Below are 17,461 nucleotides of genomic sequence, written 5' to 3' on the forward strand. Positions count from 1 at the left end.
TAATAAGTTATTTTACAATCAACAGGCTACTGTCCATCCAGTATCTTTGGATACCAGTATGATCCATCCAGTATCTTTAGAAAGCAATCTTGTTTAAGAGGATTTAAAACGAGAGGACTCTCACTCTAAAATGCATCAGTGGAAAAAGTCCCAAGAGTTTGTGCGTTGAATCGCAGGGTTTCCCCATGAAGAAGTTGTTAGTCGTCGTGGCAACAGGCTAAATGAGAGGCCGCGGGGCCCGGGGGCAGAGTGATGGCAGCCTGATGACACAATCACCAAATAATTCCACCAGGCCTCCCATCTGAAATAGTTATAGCCAACCGACAACCATGTTGGTAACCTTACTTGTCCTGTGTCCAGGCCAGGGAGGAGGGAGGTGAATTAGCCCCGGTGACCTGCCTGGTGTGTAAATACTCCCTAAATACTCTTTTTAAATTAAATTCTTTTTTTAAGTGTGTGGTATTCTTGTTGTTGTTGTTGTTCATTTTCACTCTTTATTTATTTGGTCGCCCAATTAACTTGACACTCCCTGGTTTGCCTTCAAAATAAAAGTGCTCAAATCAAGATAATTTGCTATTTAAAAAATGTATCTATGTCTGCACTTTTATTTAGAAATATGTCCACCCCCACCCCCTCCTGGCCATTGTATTTGTCACACTACTACCAGTAGGGTAGGATGTTTGTTTTGAATGTCGCTGTGCTCACCGCCTCCAGAGACGACCCCGGCCCATTCACTCTCCACCACCCACCCCCCTGGAGCTGCCCACCCCCACCCCCCTGGAGCTGCCCCCCTGTCTGAACGCATGACCCCACTCGCCCACCACCTGTTAGCGTTAAGTTTGGAATGTGGGCTTTAGTGTTTCTAAGGTCTTCTTCACCTGTCCGTCTGCTTTGACTGTCCTTCTTCTGTTTGTCCTTCTTTTACCTTCTCTCCGCCTCCTCTCTTTTGGTCTCTCTCTCTCTCTCTCTCTGTCTCTCTGTCTCTCTCTCACTCTTCCTGTCCGTCCAAAGGAGCCTTCTCAAAAGCGTTGAGGAGGAGTTGTTTCAACGGTAACACTAACACACTTGTGTTTCCCTGTGGTATGCCATCCACTCCACCCCTCCACTAGTGGCTGTGTGCGCCTGTGTGTGTGTGTGTGCGCGCCTGGGCTGGCCGTCGCTCGGCCGCCCCGTGGCTCGTGTTTGCAGTGACGTGTGCAGCCCCACGAATAACTCTCCCCGGCACACTCCCCTGCCCCCCCCCCCTCCATTCCACCATGTGTGGTGTGACATAGCGGTTAGACCCGGGCTGTGGCCTTGCATCGGGGCGTGTGGATGAAGAAGCTGTAGTAATGTCCTCCCATAGGCTCTGTAGTGGTTCTGATGACAACAACATGAGTTGTTGGACTTAAAGCAGCTTGTGGACCCGGGCTTTGATCATGATGCATGTTGCACAGGGTCGTCGTACCGCAGAGAGCATGTCTGTGGATACAGCGGACAGGAGAACCCAATGAACCTGTCGTCTATTGACTCCTCCAGCGCTTCGCTTTAGAATCTGCACTGCTGCAATTCTGTTAAAAGAAAAACACAGTGTACATTTGCCTCTTTTTTTTTTTTAACACTGGTGCATCGGTGTGTATTTGATTTGACTACGGTAGATTAGATTCAAATTTATACAAGTACAGTACAATTAAAAAGAGTTTGGCATCCAACCAGAGTGCAAATGTGTAACTGTAAAGTGCGATAGTAACTCCAGGTGATTAAACTGGGTATAAAATATGTAAATTAGTACTACTGAGTGTAGTGCTAATCAGGTGTATGTACAGAGTTGTAGTATTAATATGTCCAGTGATAACAGGTATAAAGACACGATGGTAGTAAATCATACTGGCCAGCAGCATAACTAGTAAGAGTAGGTAAGGGATATGTACAGATATACATATAGTATCTAGTCTACTGATTATTATATGCAGATTATATGCAGATGTACAGACGGATGTGGATAGATAATATATATTCAGTAAGAATAAATATTTATATATATATAGGGTCTCCAAAGATCCAGTCAAATGTACACTGTGATTTCTGGCAGAGTGGTCGTCCACCTGGCTGCTACAGTACGTCCGTAGAACTGAATAGATTGCATTTCCTTACAGTTTGGCACGTCGCCCCGTGACGGTGTTTTGAGACCAGACGCTGTTTTTTTTTCATGCTCATGTAGAAGAAGATATGCGAGCGCTTCATTCTGTATCTAATCTGCTCTCTGTTGTAAAATATTATGATTTAGAGCACGCAGGTTCGCCTTGTCCCCGGCGTAGGAGTCGAAGGCAAAGTTCCCGTAAACGGGGGACCTTGTGTGTGACCCCTCACCCCACCCCGCCCGCAGCAGCAGATTCACTTTGATGATTCACGCTCGGAGGTGATAAATCTAGTGTCAAGGTGGCGGTGACATGTTTGTGGAGCACTCAACGCTATTGGATACATTACATGTCCGTCAACCAGCCAGCCGGTGCTCATTTGCAGGGTATCTGCGTTTTTTTGTTTTGTTTTTTAAATTCACACTTCTCAATTTAAGGACTTAAAAAGTCTTACATTTTTGGGGAGGCAGCCCGGCTGTCGGGGGGATGAAATAATATTGAATATATTAAATGTTTTTGTACTTTCAAGTCGTCGGTTTTTGCGGGGCTACCGTGACGAGAGCTTGTATCACTTGCGTCACTGTTTAGCTCTTTTTTGCTAGTGTGGTCGTGAAATTATTTTAACATTTTGTGGTAGTAAAAAGGTCTTAAAAAGTCTTAAATCTAACTTGTTGAACGCTGCAGATGAGGATCGATTATGGATGTTGAGAGATTTTACACTTTGTGACGTCGGCCGCCTTTCTGTGTCGGGCTAATTGACTCCCATTCATTCAAACCGCAGTTCTGGTCCCATGTAGAGGAATCCTTCTGTATATAAATGCAATACGATAAGAAACCATCAACATCACCTGCTTCCTTTAGATACAGCACCTTGTCCCGTGCCTTTTCCCCCTCTCCGCTCATGCTCCTGTTCTCCCAAAAGGAAGGGCTTCTTCTACATAAACATTCACTCCATACACACACACACACACACACACACACACACACACACACACACACACACACTCCTCCTCCTGGCTCTGCTAACACAAATATTGCTGTGCTGAAATGAAGCTCTCTGCCCCTCTAGGGGACACATCGCCCATCTGGAAGACGCCTTCGAAGACGTGGAGCTGTAAGTGTCGTTTACACACACTATACTCAAACCTCATCTCCAGGCATTCCTTGAGTGTGTGGTTTTCAAACGCATTTCTGTTTTCAGGTCAACTCTCAAGCCAGGAGTCCCTCCTCCTCTACCTCCAAAGGTAAGACGTCATGGTACTTTGGATATTTTTAAAGGGGCACCAGTGACGTCCCCGATGACATCACTGGTGGCATCACTGGTGGCCACATTCAAACTCATTTACTCTCAATGGCTGTCGAACCAAAGTAATGTCTGTCAAACAGTTTTTGGATGTGTGTGAGATGTGAAAAATAAATCGGCATTGTTTTTTGATGAAGTGTAATGAAAAATAATAATGATTATGATTATGATGATAATACAACAAATCATAACAATAACATAGTTTTTGATCAAGTGCCCATTTAATAATAATAATGACGATGTTGACTATGATAATAAAAGTAATCATCATAACAATAAACATAGTCAATCATAAATATGATTGTTTTCATTAATATTATTATTTTTATTCTTATGAATAATGATGATAATCATAATCCCTTTGCCCCGCCGCCTCCCTCCCTTCGTAGCCGCGGTTGAACAGCTCGTCGGACGAGGTGGGCCTCAGCGACGAGCGGTGTCTGACCGTGCGGAGGTTCCCCAACGCCGAGAACAACGGGCCCAGCCAGCAGGTGGCGCCGCGCAGGCAGAGCACCCCGGAGCAGAGCGTCAAGGAGCACGCCGCCCCGGACTTCCTCTCCGTCAGCGTGAGCAGCCCGGGCCTGTTGCTGACCCACTCCTCCGACCCAGGTCAGCCCCCCCCGCTTGACCGCGCCAATTATATCTCCTTAAACCCTTTCACGACAGAAGGTTAACCCTTTACTATCACACAACCGACGGTCGCCGTGAAAAGGGTTAAAGATCTGTAATACTGCCAAAACGGTAACCTCTTCTAGGCGAAAGAGTGGGGTTTGTGTGTGAGGGTCTGCCAAGAGAGGTCTGGAGAAATTCACAGTATAATATGTGAATATTACCAACCCATACATCGGACCAAAACAAAACATTTTAAACAAAGTGCCATACCAAGAGGGGCGCTTTTGCCTAGAGAATTACATATTCTACCTTTTTAATGTCTGGAATATTCAAGGATTCTGTTTTTTTGTTGGCGCATCGAATCATATCTCATTCACAATAATCCAGATAAGCTCTTATGCCGGTGGGTGATGACAAAGCCTGGATAAGATAAACACCTTATCTAGTTAAGTTTATTGGTAGGTTTTATGGTCTGCGTAAGACCGTAAGTTCTATTGCCATGATAATAATTGCGGTATTCCATTTACTCGTGTATACGAAGATATTGGTGATCGGGATATGAAAATGCTTTAACAGTATCCAGAATACTGTCATTTAAGACTTTAACCATAATTATCCAGAATACTGTCATTTAAGACTTTAACCACACCCAGAATACTGTATTAGGATATAATCAATATCAACTCCCCCAGACTCCACATTAACAAACAATGCTCATGCCACACAAGACACCATCTTGCCTCCTGATTGATTTCTGTCTTTCCACTAAATAAGAATCAATTTCTATCTTTCCAAGCTCTCGGTAAATCAAAAAGTACAGGTAAGAGAGACCGGGCTGAATTTGACATTAGACGCCCCCCCCTCCCCCCCTCCACCGTGTAGAGAGTTATGGCAGTTAATGTGCCGCTACCGTAGAGACGGCACCGCTCATCCGTCTCCTCGTCTCTCCACAGACAACGACTCTGACGACAGCGTGAACGGAGGCAGTCCCAAGGCGCCGCTGGGCCGCCCACACCGCAGGGAGAAGAAGGACTTCCCTGTGAGTTCACTTTCATATCGTGACGCAGGGCAGGACAAACCTGTCTTATTGATTGTTTTCTGTTCGTCTGTCTTATCATGTGTGGGGTTTTTTTATATTGTGAATGCAATTTTGTTTATATCATTTAATGATGAATGCTTTTTTTTAAAGTAAATAATATATGTTGCATCCGGTCTAAATTGGGTCAGATTTCTCGCAAAATGATTTTTGAAATGTCTGTTCAGGATAAACTGTGTAAAACAAAGGTGCAGATGAGTATATTATATTATTTGTTACAATAAATATAGGCAATAGAGAATATGAGTAAGAGTAAAAGTAAACACTAAGGTACCCTAATTGGCATGATGTACGTCATACATCTCGATAATGGAAAATAACGCTCATATATATCGATATTGGAAAATAACTCTTATACCTATATCAATAATGGGAAATAGCTCCCATATATATCAATAATGGAAAATAGCTCCCATATATATCAATAATTGAAAATAGCTCCCATATATATCAATAATGGAAAATAGCTCTCATATATATCAATAACGGAAAATAACTATGTATCAATAATGGAAAATAGCTCCCATTTATATCAATAATGGCAAATAGCTCCCATATATATCAATACTGGAAAATAGCTCCCATATATATCAATAATGGAAAATAACTCATATTTATCAATAATGGAAAATAGCTCCCATATATCTCAATAATGGAAAATAGCTCCCATATATCTCCATAATGGAAAATAGCTCTCATATATCTTCAATAATGGAAATTAGTTCCCAGCCCTGTATTAGATTAGTGAGTTCACAATCTACATCCCAATCAACTGGGCCACGCTCCTCATAGTCAGTTTTTCGACTCTGTTGCGGGAGGAAAGAATGCCATCCGTGGTGTGGTCTCCCAGCCTCTCAATGTGGACCTGGTCCAAGCCATCGGTTGGCCATGCACCCAAACCCCAAGGACCACGGTTATTTTTCCCTTTATTGAACCCAGGCAGATGGTGAAAAGCATCAATTTTTGTTAAATATTTGATTAACTCTTTATTTGAAATACAAAATAACAGCGTACATCACAACAGATATTTTCCCACATCGACACGGTCGAATCAGCCGTTTCTTTCTTTTTTTTGCACAGGGGAATCTGGCTCAAATAGTTATACTCATTGGTGTTTTATGTTCCTCCCTAGAAACCAGCCATCAACGGCCTCCCACCCACTCCTAAAGTACTGGTGAGTCCTGGTTCAATTCATTCCCAGTTTGCACACGTTCATTTTCTCCCAACAGCAAGGGTGTGTGCATGACCTAAGATTGTGTACTAGTCGCAGCTTCTGGAATAACCCGACAGCCTGAAGTTATTTCTTATGTAGACATGGGAATACTGTGGTTACTGTTGCCTAAGAAATGAATGTTGAATTTGGAAGGAATACTGGAGCAGACTGGTATTCTTGCTACTTCACTTCGTGTAGAAATACTTTAAACTAACGTTCAACCAACTCAGTCGACAGACCTTCTTCAGGGTAACCACAGCAACAGTGTTTGACATCTTTATTATAGCTCTCAGTCCAAGGACTTCATACAGGTGTGAACCGTTGTGCTAATGAGGAGGCGGCTCCCCTTTCACTTGTCAATGTCCATCACAGTAAATGTTTAGTTCAATACCACATTCAAATATCACGACACACTGGCGTGACAGTGGCTCAAGAGGTAGAGCGTCGACTCGTCTGGTAATCTGAAGGTTCCCAGTTTGATGCTTGGCTCCTGCCGGTTGCACGTCGAAGTGTCCTTGAGCAAGACATTTAACCAGTCGGATCCCATCGTTACACTTTTCTCTGATACACACTGATACCAATACCGATAACTGGTATAGACCGTTTCAGTAGAATTGCGTTGAATTTATATTGAATTATATTAAGTGTCACAAGATTTTCAAACTGCATCCCTTTACCTTAACAAAGGAGCTTCTTCTATCTAAGCGCAGTGTTGGTTCACTTTGTTTAAACATTTCAAGCATTTGTAACTAATTATTGTAGAGGTCCTTTGTTCTTCTCAAAACTACACAGTGTCGCTATCGGTCATCTCTGTCCCTGCCGTCTGCTGTCAACACCACCATTCCTCCCAGGTGTCAGGCTCCTCATTCACTTCCATTCGCTTCCATTCAAGCCTAATTTAATACTTCTGAAGTATAAACAAACAATACAGCGATATTATTCTGTGTAATATATCTTTTCCAGTCAAAGGTACTTGACTTTTGGAGCTAATGTTGTAATTTTCAAATGACAAGTAGGGGAACTATTTCTCACTTGAGTTGTAGTTTGACCAACCGTCAACCTCTCTCAGAATGTTTAGAATATTTCCTCCAGCAAGGCAGCGGGTAACCATGGTAACCACTCTCCAACATTCTGTGCAGGGCAAAGATACACAACACACTCAAACCTACAGACAGATTGGCTGGATCTGCTTTTATTTTTCAAAGGTAATAAATCTGTAAACACGCATCAAATGCCAAAACAAACACATACCTTTGACTCAGAATTGCCTGTTTTATTGCAATCTGCACAGCAGTAGTTTGTTTATACTTCAGAAGTAGGATATTTAGACTAGCTCCCACGAAATGAATAGAAGTGAATGAGGAGCCTGACATCTTGGAGTTGTCAGTGTACGACAGGGACAGCAGCGGTCGCTAGCTTACTAGTAAATTACTACTAGATGGGCGACAGTGGCTCAGGAGGTAGAGTGTCGGAAATGTCCTTGAGCAAGACACTTAACCCCTAATTGCTCCCGATGAGCACGTTGGCACCTTGTCCGCCGTCGGTGTGTGAATGTGTGAGTGAATGGGTAAAATGTGAGGAAGAAATTGTAAAGTGCTTTGGATAAAAGCTCTATATAAATGCACCATTTACCATTTTAGACGGAGGTAAGACCGCTAAAACTCAACGAGTTCCACATGAAGTGAAATATCTCCCTTTTTTAAGTGCTTGGAATCTGCATCAGCAGTTAAAAAGCGGTGCGGCCGCGCCCCTCCCCACTCTGCGGCTTAACGCAGAGATGTTTGGGTCCAGATGTGGCCTGATGGTGCAACGTGATCGTCCCCAGGCGGCTCGCTTCCAGCTTCATAAACCCTGGCTGACGTTTCCGCAGCTCACCCAGCTGAGAAGCGGGTTGGCTTTGCTCTGCTTTGCTCAGCTGGATTGTCTTTTGCTTGTAGATGGGAGCCTGCTTCTCCAAGGTGTTCGACGGCTGCCCGCTGAAGATCAACTGTGCCACGTCGTGGATTCATCCAGATACCAAAGGTGAAGGCAGACAGACATGTTGTTGCTCCTGAATTAGGGCAGAGTCGCTGGCATGGTAACCGACGGCAAAATCATTTTCCCATGCTTCGTTTCCCGTGTTTCATCGTGATCCCAACGTTCGTTTTTAAAATCGGTTCTTCTCAGACGAGGATGTTTCAGTCATGAGAACTTTGAGAACACCTCTTTACCACATTAGATTAGATTAGATTAAAATGTATTGTCATCATACAGCACAAGTACAGTACAACGAAAAGAAGTTTGGCATCCAACCAGAGTGCAAATGTTACAGTAAAGTGCAACAGTAATATACAATGTACAGGTGATTCAACTGGGTATAAAATATATATATACATTAGTACTACTGAGTAATAGTGCTAATCAGATGTATGTACTACAGAGTTTTAGTATTAATATGTACAGTGATACAGGTATAAAGACACTATGGTAGTACTAGTAAGTCATACCGGCCAGCAGCGTAACGAGCAAGAGTAGGTCATTGTCTCGAGGCATTGGTCTCGTTTATCCACCGTGTTGAGAATTTCAAGCAGAAATAATAAACACTGAATAATTGATTATTCGCTGCCAATTTACTACTGAAGCTTCGAAGCCCCCAAATATGTCAATCGGGACAGCCCTACTCTAAACACACACACACACACACACACACACACACACACACACACACACACACACACACACTGTTAAACGGTTACATATGACTTAGTCACAGCTACATACAAAATTCGTAAATGATATCATATTAAAGTCAATGGTCTGTGTTTTTGTGTTTTGTTTCAGACCAGTACCTGATCTTTGGGACCGAGGACGGCATCTATACCCTCAACCTGAACGAGCTGCACGAAGCCACCATGGAGCAGGTAGGGACTCTGTTTGTCATTGGAGGATGGAGAAAAGAGGGGCGGGGTTTAAGATGGGTCAATCACTTCTCTCGACGGAGGCCAACCCAATTATGTTTTTCCTGAAACATATACCGTTAACGATAGGTTATGTAGATAACCTAGTTATATTAGTATTGGCTAAGCGTCCCGCTCTGAGCCTTACGAGATACTCCTATCTCCTGTGATACCTAATGTATCTCCCACGAACAAAAACACATGCACCCCACCTGTATGGGGCCCCGCCCCTTATGGTGGTACCGCCCATATAACCATGACCCTGGTCATGAAACACCCTTCCTCGCCAAAACCCGTCCCAGGAAAAGATCCCTCAAGAGGGAACTCAGGGCGCGCAGAGCGGGACGCTTAGCCAATACTAATATAACTAGGTTATCTACATAACCTATCGTTATATTTCGTATTGCATCGCGTCCCGCTCTGAGCCTTACGAGATAATGGGGAAGAGCGGGCGCGAGACCCGACAGATGTACCCCCTGAGGACCCGTAAGCCCACATCAAGGGGTGCGGGGAGCCCTGTCACCCCATCCTTCCTAACGAAGGGGGGGCGCAGTCAACTCCACCTGAATGCGAACAAGAGGGAGCCAGAACCCCTTGAACACACCGTACAGGCGGAACCACGTGTGACTCAACACACTGCGGCCCATACCCATACACTCCTGCTACCCGACCAAAGGACGGGAAGCAGGAAAGGCCACAGACCCCAGAACCGCCTGGGAGACAGAACCCCCGGTCATGTCCATGAGGAAAAACCTTACAAAGGAGCCCGGGGAGGACCATGAAGCTGCAGCACAGATGGCCTCCACCGAGGCCCCACCCAGGAGAGCGGCAGAGGCAGCCACCCCACGAGTGGAGTGCGCCCTGACGCCCCCAGGGGTATCCTGCCCAGCCAGCGTGTAGCAGAGGGTAACACCCTCGCACAACCAATGGGACAGGCGCTGCTCCGACAGTGCCTTACCAGCACGAGCCCCACCGTAACAGACAAAAAGCTGGTCGGTAACCCTGAAATCCTGAGTACGGCTGAGGTAAATCCCCAAGCACGGACTGGACATGACAGGTGAAGGCCCGCATCTAACTCACCAGTGTGAGGAGGAGGACGAAACGCCTGAACCACAATATCCCGGGAGCGGAAGGAACTCCGGATATTCTTAGGCACGAAAGCAGGATTAGGTCGCAGAGTGACACCGCAATCGGTCCGAAAAGACAGGCACTCTGGATGTACCGAGAGAGCACAGAGCTCACCTACGCGTTTAGCGGAAGTGACAGCCAGAAGGAACGCGGTCCTGAAGGACAGCTGTCCCAACGGCGCCCGCTCGAGCGGCTCAAACGGGGCCAAGGACAACCGACCGAGGACCAATTGAAGATCCCAAGTCGGAGCCAAGGAGCGTTGCACCGGCTTAACGCGTCGAGCGCCAAGCAGGAAACGCTTCACAAGAGGGTGGCTGAACAAGACATCCCCTCAAACCCCTCATGATAGGAGGATATAGCTGCTGCATATACCCTCACCGTCGAAGCCGACAGTCTATCAAGGAGAGACTGGAGGTAACTAAGGACAGCAACCAGGGGGCAGGAGACTGAGTCCTGGCCCCCCGCCTTACACCACACTTGGAACATACGTCATCTGCCCGCGTAAGCGCGACAGTGGAGGGAGCATGCGCATTCCAGATGGTAACACCATCAGGATCAAGAACCTGCGCCCCTCAACGTACCCGTCCCAACAACTGACCTAACAGATGTATGGGGAAGAATCCCTGGCGGCACGGCATCGGTCCCAGACCTGCCTGGCCATGTCCAGACGCAATCCTCACCCGTCAGGATGAGGGCCGCCCCGCGACAGTACACCTGCACCCACATTCTCCCTGCCGGGGATGTGGGGAGCCCTTAGGCCGCGCAGATGGAGGACGCCCATAGCCAGCCGCCCGCCGCCTGGTGCAGACAGGGGGAGCGTACTCCTCCCTGTCTGTCGATACACGACACTGACGTCGTATCGTCCGTCCTGATCAACACCATTTGTGGACCAGAAGGACCGCTTTCAACACCAACACATTGAACGTAGCGCAGACCGGGCAGCATGGTTTGCCAGCTGCCCCCTACTGCGTTGGCCCGACGCATCACCAGCGAGGGAGGCGTCGGTGAAAACGCGACGTGAGACAGCGCCGTAACCGTCCTAGGACGGAACCTCCCGAGCGTGTTGACAACACGCTCTGAGATGGATGCCCATAGCCCTCCAACCGTTGACTGGGAAGAGGAATACTCTACATCCAGTCTACAGCAACCCCAGGCTGGTAGAGACCTGCCTGGTACGAGACCTGACGATCCACCTTGACCGCGAAGGACCAGAACGTCATCAGGGCAGAACACTCCGTAACCCCGGATGACGCAGAGGCCCCAGTGCGGCCTCCACGCACTTGGTGAAGATGCGGGGAGCCAGAGAAAACCGAACGGCAGCCTCTGGTACTCATACGCTAACCCTGCAAAGGAAGCGTAGGTAAGCCCTAGGATTGAAGATCGGGGATGCGCATACGCATCCTACAGGTCTATGGAGGAGAACCAGACCCCCACCTGACAGTGTTCAACAGGTAGGAGACGATCCAAAAAATGCTGAACCTTCCCATGGGACAGGTCCAGCCTGGGTCTTACACCCCTCCCTCCCGACTTCCCGGGCAGAGAACACCGGGAGGAGAACGCCACGACGATGGCTTGCTTCGTCCACAGAGATTGGATCTCGTCGACCAGAGCTGTCCCTGCTGGAGACCCCGACAACAGGGTCTGTACCAAACCTGAAAACGGGTGGGGTTGTGTAAACACAAGTCCCCGCCTCACCATTCTCTCCATCTACCTCGACATATGGTACTGCCGTAGTCATATGTGACGACACTCCCAACGCACCCGCCGTCACGTGGCGCAGGTCCGCCAGGAACTGTAGATAGTTGGCCCGGTCCCCCCCGCTGTGCGAAGACAACCCTGGAATCGTGCGAGGAGCGCGTTCCGTGTCGGAACACCTGACCCTGACACCACCCACGAGGCAATCGCACCCAAGGGGGAACCCCGACAGAAAAGGGCCTGTCTGATACGGGGGGCTTCCGATCAAAAAAGCCCCCCCACTGAACACCCCTCCAGAACATGCTGAAGGAGTTGTTCTGCAGCCGGACATGCAAGGTGTAAGGCCCCCATGGGTTCCTACACACCGTAGCCCTGCAGTGATATCACTACCACCCCAAACCATGTGAGCTGCGACCACTTGCCAATATTCCAGGAGTGGGAGCACCAACATGATACCTGGCCTGGCGAAGGCGAGGCCGGGGAAGCCCGCACTGTGTGCCTCAAAAGGTTTCGAGCCCCCCTGCTGACAACACTTAAGTTGACAGACGTAACACCAGGCTCAACCAACACAGTTCAAGGTGTGGGAGCCGCTTGACAGCACAACATTCTCACGGACAGACCCAGGCTCAGCCATCAACTGGGTGTCAGCCCCTGTCTCCATGAGAAGCGAAGAATGGGGCCGCATACGCTTCAAGAAGGTTCGCGGCCCGCAGCCAAAGGAACACACCCAGAGCCCCGCTTCTGAGGGTAACAGAAAGCGGACTGAGCGGGGAGCGGGCTGCTCGCGGCAAAATGACGACGGAGTGGTTTACCAACACCGAAATCACCCAAAATGGCCGATCCCTCGGCCGCCAAGACTGTCGGCCTCGCGATACCCTGTCGATTCTCCAACCAGGGCACCACTGGCGGGGGAAACATGGCCGCCTGTCGAGGGCCCCGTCATCGCCGCTGACGAGGCCGTGCTCTCTCTTCTTCTGGCTGCGCGGTGTGAGGCGGTGTAGGGCCTAGGACAATACCGCCCGCGCTCCAGCAGAAGACCAAAATCCCCTGCGGAGAGGGGAACCCTGAGCGGTTATAGCTTGCGGCTGGGTCAAAGCTAATAACGTCAACAACCTCGTGCGATGTGTCGACGTCGGCTGGCCCTCAAGGCCCCTCCACCAGACACAATTTTTTTAATAGAAAAAACACCAATTCGAACACAGTTCTAATCGTTGCCAATTCCATACCGTGGCGGTACAAGCCTTAACAGCCCACCAGCCACTCGCCAGGCCGACCCATGGTGTCGGCCGGGCGGGGCATTGTTTCAATATATCAAAAACAAAGGACTGACGTTAACATGGAGCACCAGTGGTGATTGCAAACAGCACCCTCCACTGTGGTGTGGACCATGAAAAGGTTAAATGAATAAAAGAGCTAAACCACAAAAACTGTAGAATGAGCAAACCCATACACACAAAGTTTAAGGGGAGACGGACCAGACCCGTCTTCATTCAAAATATTCACAACAGAACACCAGCCCTAGTTTAGCCCATTTACCAAAAAAGGTAAACAAAGCCCCCCCCCCGCACTACTCCCCCAGTATACCGATTGACCGTCAGTATGAATGGTTTGAGAGGAGAGAAAGCTGTAGCAAGACAGACCTTCTCATAGCAGAGTGACAAAATGAAACAATAGCCCCCTACACAGGGCCGCCCCAGGAGATGGGGGCCTCGCGTCTAAAAACGCACAGGGCCTCACATTTCTCCCAAGCGGCCCTGCCCTTATACTACTGCAGCCTAACGCCAGGCAATGTGGAACCCAAGACAACAATTGCCTGTGCACAGACACGCAAAATGTTTACCATGTCGGCTGGACCCATAGCCCCACTACCCGATGCCAACCCAGATGGGAACACCGTTCAACAAACCCCGCCGGAACACAAGGTAATACCTGGCTAGAACCTAGCCACGACCTACCCCGTTGTCAACCCATTTACCCGAAAAAGGTAAATAGAACTCAAAACCCCACAACAGCTACCGACTGACCTTCATTGATGAACCGGGCAAGAGGCGGGAGAGTGACAACATCTCACGGCGGAGACATTAAAACAGCATAGCAATTAGCAGTAGTGATAGCATGCGGCAGTAGCGATAGCATGTTAGCATAGCTTTAGATGTTTTAGCAGCACGCCCAAGACAGCTTGGAAACCGTTCCCTGCAGAGAACGTTCACCAAACCATCTTGCCCCTGGCGCCAACACACAACAAGGTTGTGTTAACAACACAAACCAGCATTACTAACACTAATACCCATGCCTGAAGACACAGGGCCTACCTGAGTACAAGCTGGCCCGACAGCCAGCCTTGTACAGCTGAACCTCGATGTGCAGTCATCAAACGAGGAACATCACAGGCCCGTCGTGTCGCCGAAAACATGCGTCGAAGATGCCAGGGGCCAGCAACCTCCGGTAAGCTTCCAACATAATTAATCTTCCTTAATCTTTTCATTCCGCTAGCTCGTATGGTACACGAATCCAATACGCTGGGACGAAAATAGAGGAAGGGTGTTTCATGACCAGGGTCATGGTTATATGGGCGGTACCACCATAAGGGGCGGGGCCCCATACAGGTGGGGTGCATGTGTTTTTGTTCGTGGGAGATACATTAGGTATCACAGGAGATAGGAGTATCTCGTAAGGCTCAGAGCGGGACGCGATGCAATACGAAATATAACCCTTTCACTACCACACTGCGACAATACAGAAGGGTAACCCTTTCACTGCCACATGACAAAGGGTTAACCCTTTCACTACCACACTACATAATGTTAACCCTTTCACTACCACACTACAGACTGTAGTGAAAGGTTAACCGTCTGTAGTGTGGTAGTGAAAGGTTAACCGTCTGTAGTGTGGTAGTGAAAGGTTAACCTTCTGTACTGTGGTAGTGAAAGGGTTAACCGCTTCTATCTGTCATCTAACACCCGTGCGATTTTGAATTGATAGTGAATTCCCCCCCCCCCTTTTTTTTTAAGCTGTTTCCCAGGAAGTGCACGTGGCTCTACATCATCAACAACAACCTGATGTCTCTATCAGGTAAGTGAGGGACCGTATCTCTCCGCCTCCCGCCTCACCGGGCTCCTGCCGTAACCCGCTGCTTGGTTGTCTCTCCCGTGTTATCTCCACTGCTTCCGGGCGGGGCGAGACAATCACATCCCATCCGCCGCCCCTGAATAGCGTTCTGTTGTTTGCCAGTCGGAGAGATGCCTCCTGTAGAAGCGCTCCGCTCCCATTGTCGCCGCGAGTCATAAATGACACGTCTTCCTCTTTACGGGGCCCGCTCCGCTGTTGACCCAAAAGGAGAGATCCTGTTGATCATTATGGGATGTGATAAAGTCCCCTGGACACAGACGGATGGTTTGACAGATTAGTACTAAAGGAAAGGCTTTGCTTTGTTAAATAAATAGAATAAAAAAAAGCGTATTTTTGGCCGCCAGTTGTCCTACCCTGTGCTGTCCTGTGAGCCCAGGCCTTCTCTCTGACGGCTGAGCGTAGGATTGCGAAGCTCGGAGAGTCTACTTTGGGTTTTACCTGCAGCAGTTCATCCTTCAGTATGACTTGACCTCTCTTCTCTTCTCTTCTCTTCTCCTTCTCTCTCTGGACACTGTCCACCCTCCTCTCGTCTGGCTTGATTTGATATTCTACTAACCGGCTTCATCAGAAGGTAATCATGCTTCACATCATCGTCACACCCCTCCCCCCCCCCCTCCCCACCCTACCCCGTTCACATCTAACCTTCCTAAACATGAAAGCTGCTTCCTGCCACATCCAGGAATTAACAGTAGACTCAGGAGTTTGTATTTGAGGAGTATTTTGTTTATAGAACTTCATATATATACTCTTGTGTGCTGCTAAGGTGAATACAAATATTTTCTCATTTAGATCTACCAGATTGATCGCGTGTAGGATGAATACATTTTGACCACGTCAGCGTTTAACAAAATGTTAACAACATTTTTCGTATCCAAATTGTCTACCAAATTTAGCTTTTGTCTCAATCGTTCGGATCTCGTTTCGCTTCATAGCTGCTGCCTGTCAGAATTTCAACACATAACCGGCAGCATTTCAACTAAGCCCGCTGTGTGATCTATGCAACATATTTCATGAAATGTGTTTATTATTTCATGAAATATGTGTCTCGAGTTTCACAAACATCATGCAATCCACACGGGGATCTCATCTTGCTGCCATTAAAAACACCCGCATGCTCGTCTTCTGGTAACGACGCCTCAAAAGATACAACGGGAGAAGAGCCTGCATTTGATAACGTGTGACGCGCGTGTTTACCTGTAAACCTGATGTCGCCTCAGGGAAGACCTTCCAGCTCTACTCTCACAACCTCATCGGGCTGTTTGAGCAGCTGAAGAAGCCCGGCCTGGCCGCCCAGTTCCAGACCCACCGCTTCCCCGACAGGATGCTGCCCAGGTGAGGAACACTGCCCCCTAGAGGCCCCACAATAATGATATTATCACCATGCCAGAGTCACCATTATTGTAATGTCATGCCATTGTGGTGTCACCATATTGTAATGTCACGATATTGGAATATCACAATATTGAAATATCACAGTATTGGAATATCGCTATTAGAATGTCACGACATTGTTATGTCACGATATTGTGATGTCCAGCCATTGTGATGTCACGATATTGGAACGTCACAATATTGGAATGTCACGATATTGGAATACGATTGCCATTTATTACCTTTTTTCAACTGCAAATTATGTCCCCAACGGGAAACTTTTGTCAACATATACAATAAGAATATATATACATCATCTGTTTTATCTAATAAGATAAAGGGTTTTCAGTCTGTTCACCTCACTCCAATAATTTTTATTGAAGCAAAATTGGATTGTCAAGTAATTATTGTTAGTATTTATTCTTTTTATATATATTGATACTTGATACATAGCATCAGTGTATCGATATAATATCACGCAAAATAATTGTGATATATCGCTATATTGATTCCCCATCACCACCCTTACTGCCTACTGAGGCTGGCTGGTTGATTCCAGAATTGTATCTCAAATAAATAATAATAATAATAATAAATTGTATTTGTAGTACACTTTTCGTTCACTAGGATCCCAAAGTGGTTTCTCATACCGTCAACACATGGCGACAGGTGTTTTGCACATAGAAGTCTTCCAACATGGAGGAAAAGAGGCGTTCCAGCTATTCTGTGAAAGGCTTCTATTGATTTATAGAACTCTCAAACAATGGTTGGTTACCTGTCTGAATGTTTGCTGGGGGAGACAACCTTACTAGCCACGTTTCACCACTAATTGGCCAGGTTTGGATTCAATTCACTAGATTC

The 17,461-nt window shown here is 47.3% G+C and overlaps 1 protein-coding gene across 1 annotated transcript in view; it reads left to right on the plus strand.

Moving 5' to 3' along the window:
* map4k5 (mitogen-activated protein kinase kinase kinase kinase 5) overlaps positions 1-17,461 on the plus strand; it is an 83,842-nt gene that overhangs the window by 47,107 nt on the left and 19,274 nt on the right. The window contains exons 17-25 of the mRNA XM_084309978.1: positions 3,187-3,231; positions 3,319-3,361; positions 3,810-4,029; positions 4,986-5,071; positions 6,261-6,302; positions 8,279-8,363; positions 9,162-9,241; positions 15,112-15,172; positions 16,447-16,561. Of these exons, the coding sequence (XP_084166104.1) occupies positions 3,187-3,231; positions 3,319-3,361; positions 3,810-4,029; positions 4,986-5,071; positions 6,261-6,302; positions 8,279-8,363; positions 9,162-9,241; positions 15,112-15,172; positions 16,447-16,561 (777 nt within the window). The remainder of the gene's footprint in view (positions 1-3,186; positions 3,232-3,318; positions 3,362-3,809; positions 4,030-4,985; positions 5,072-6,260; positions 6,303-8,278; positions 8,364-9,161; positions 9,242-15,111; positions 15,173-16,446; positions 16,562-17,461) is intronic.

Source organism: Notolepis coatsorum (assembly GCF_963971535.1).
Source record: "Notolepis coatsorum genome assembly, chromosome: 3".
Taxonomy (NCBI): Eukaryota; Metazoa; Chordata; class Actinopteri; order Aulopiformes; family Paralepididae; genus Notolepis; species Notolepis coatsorum.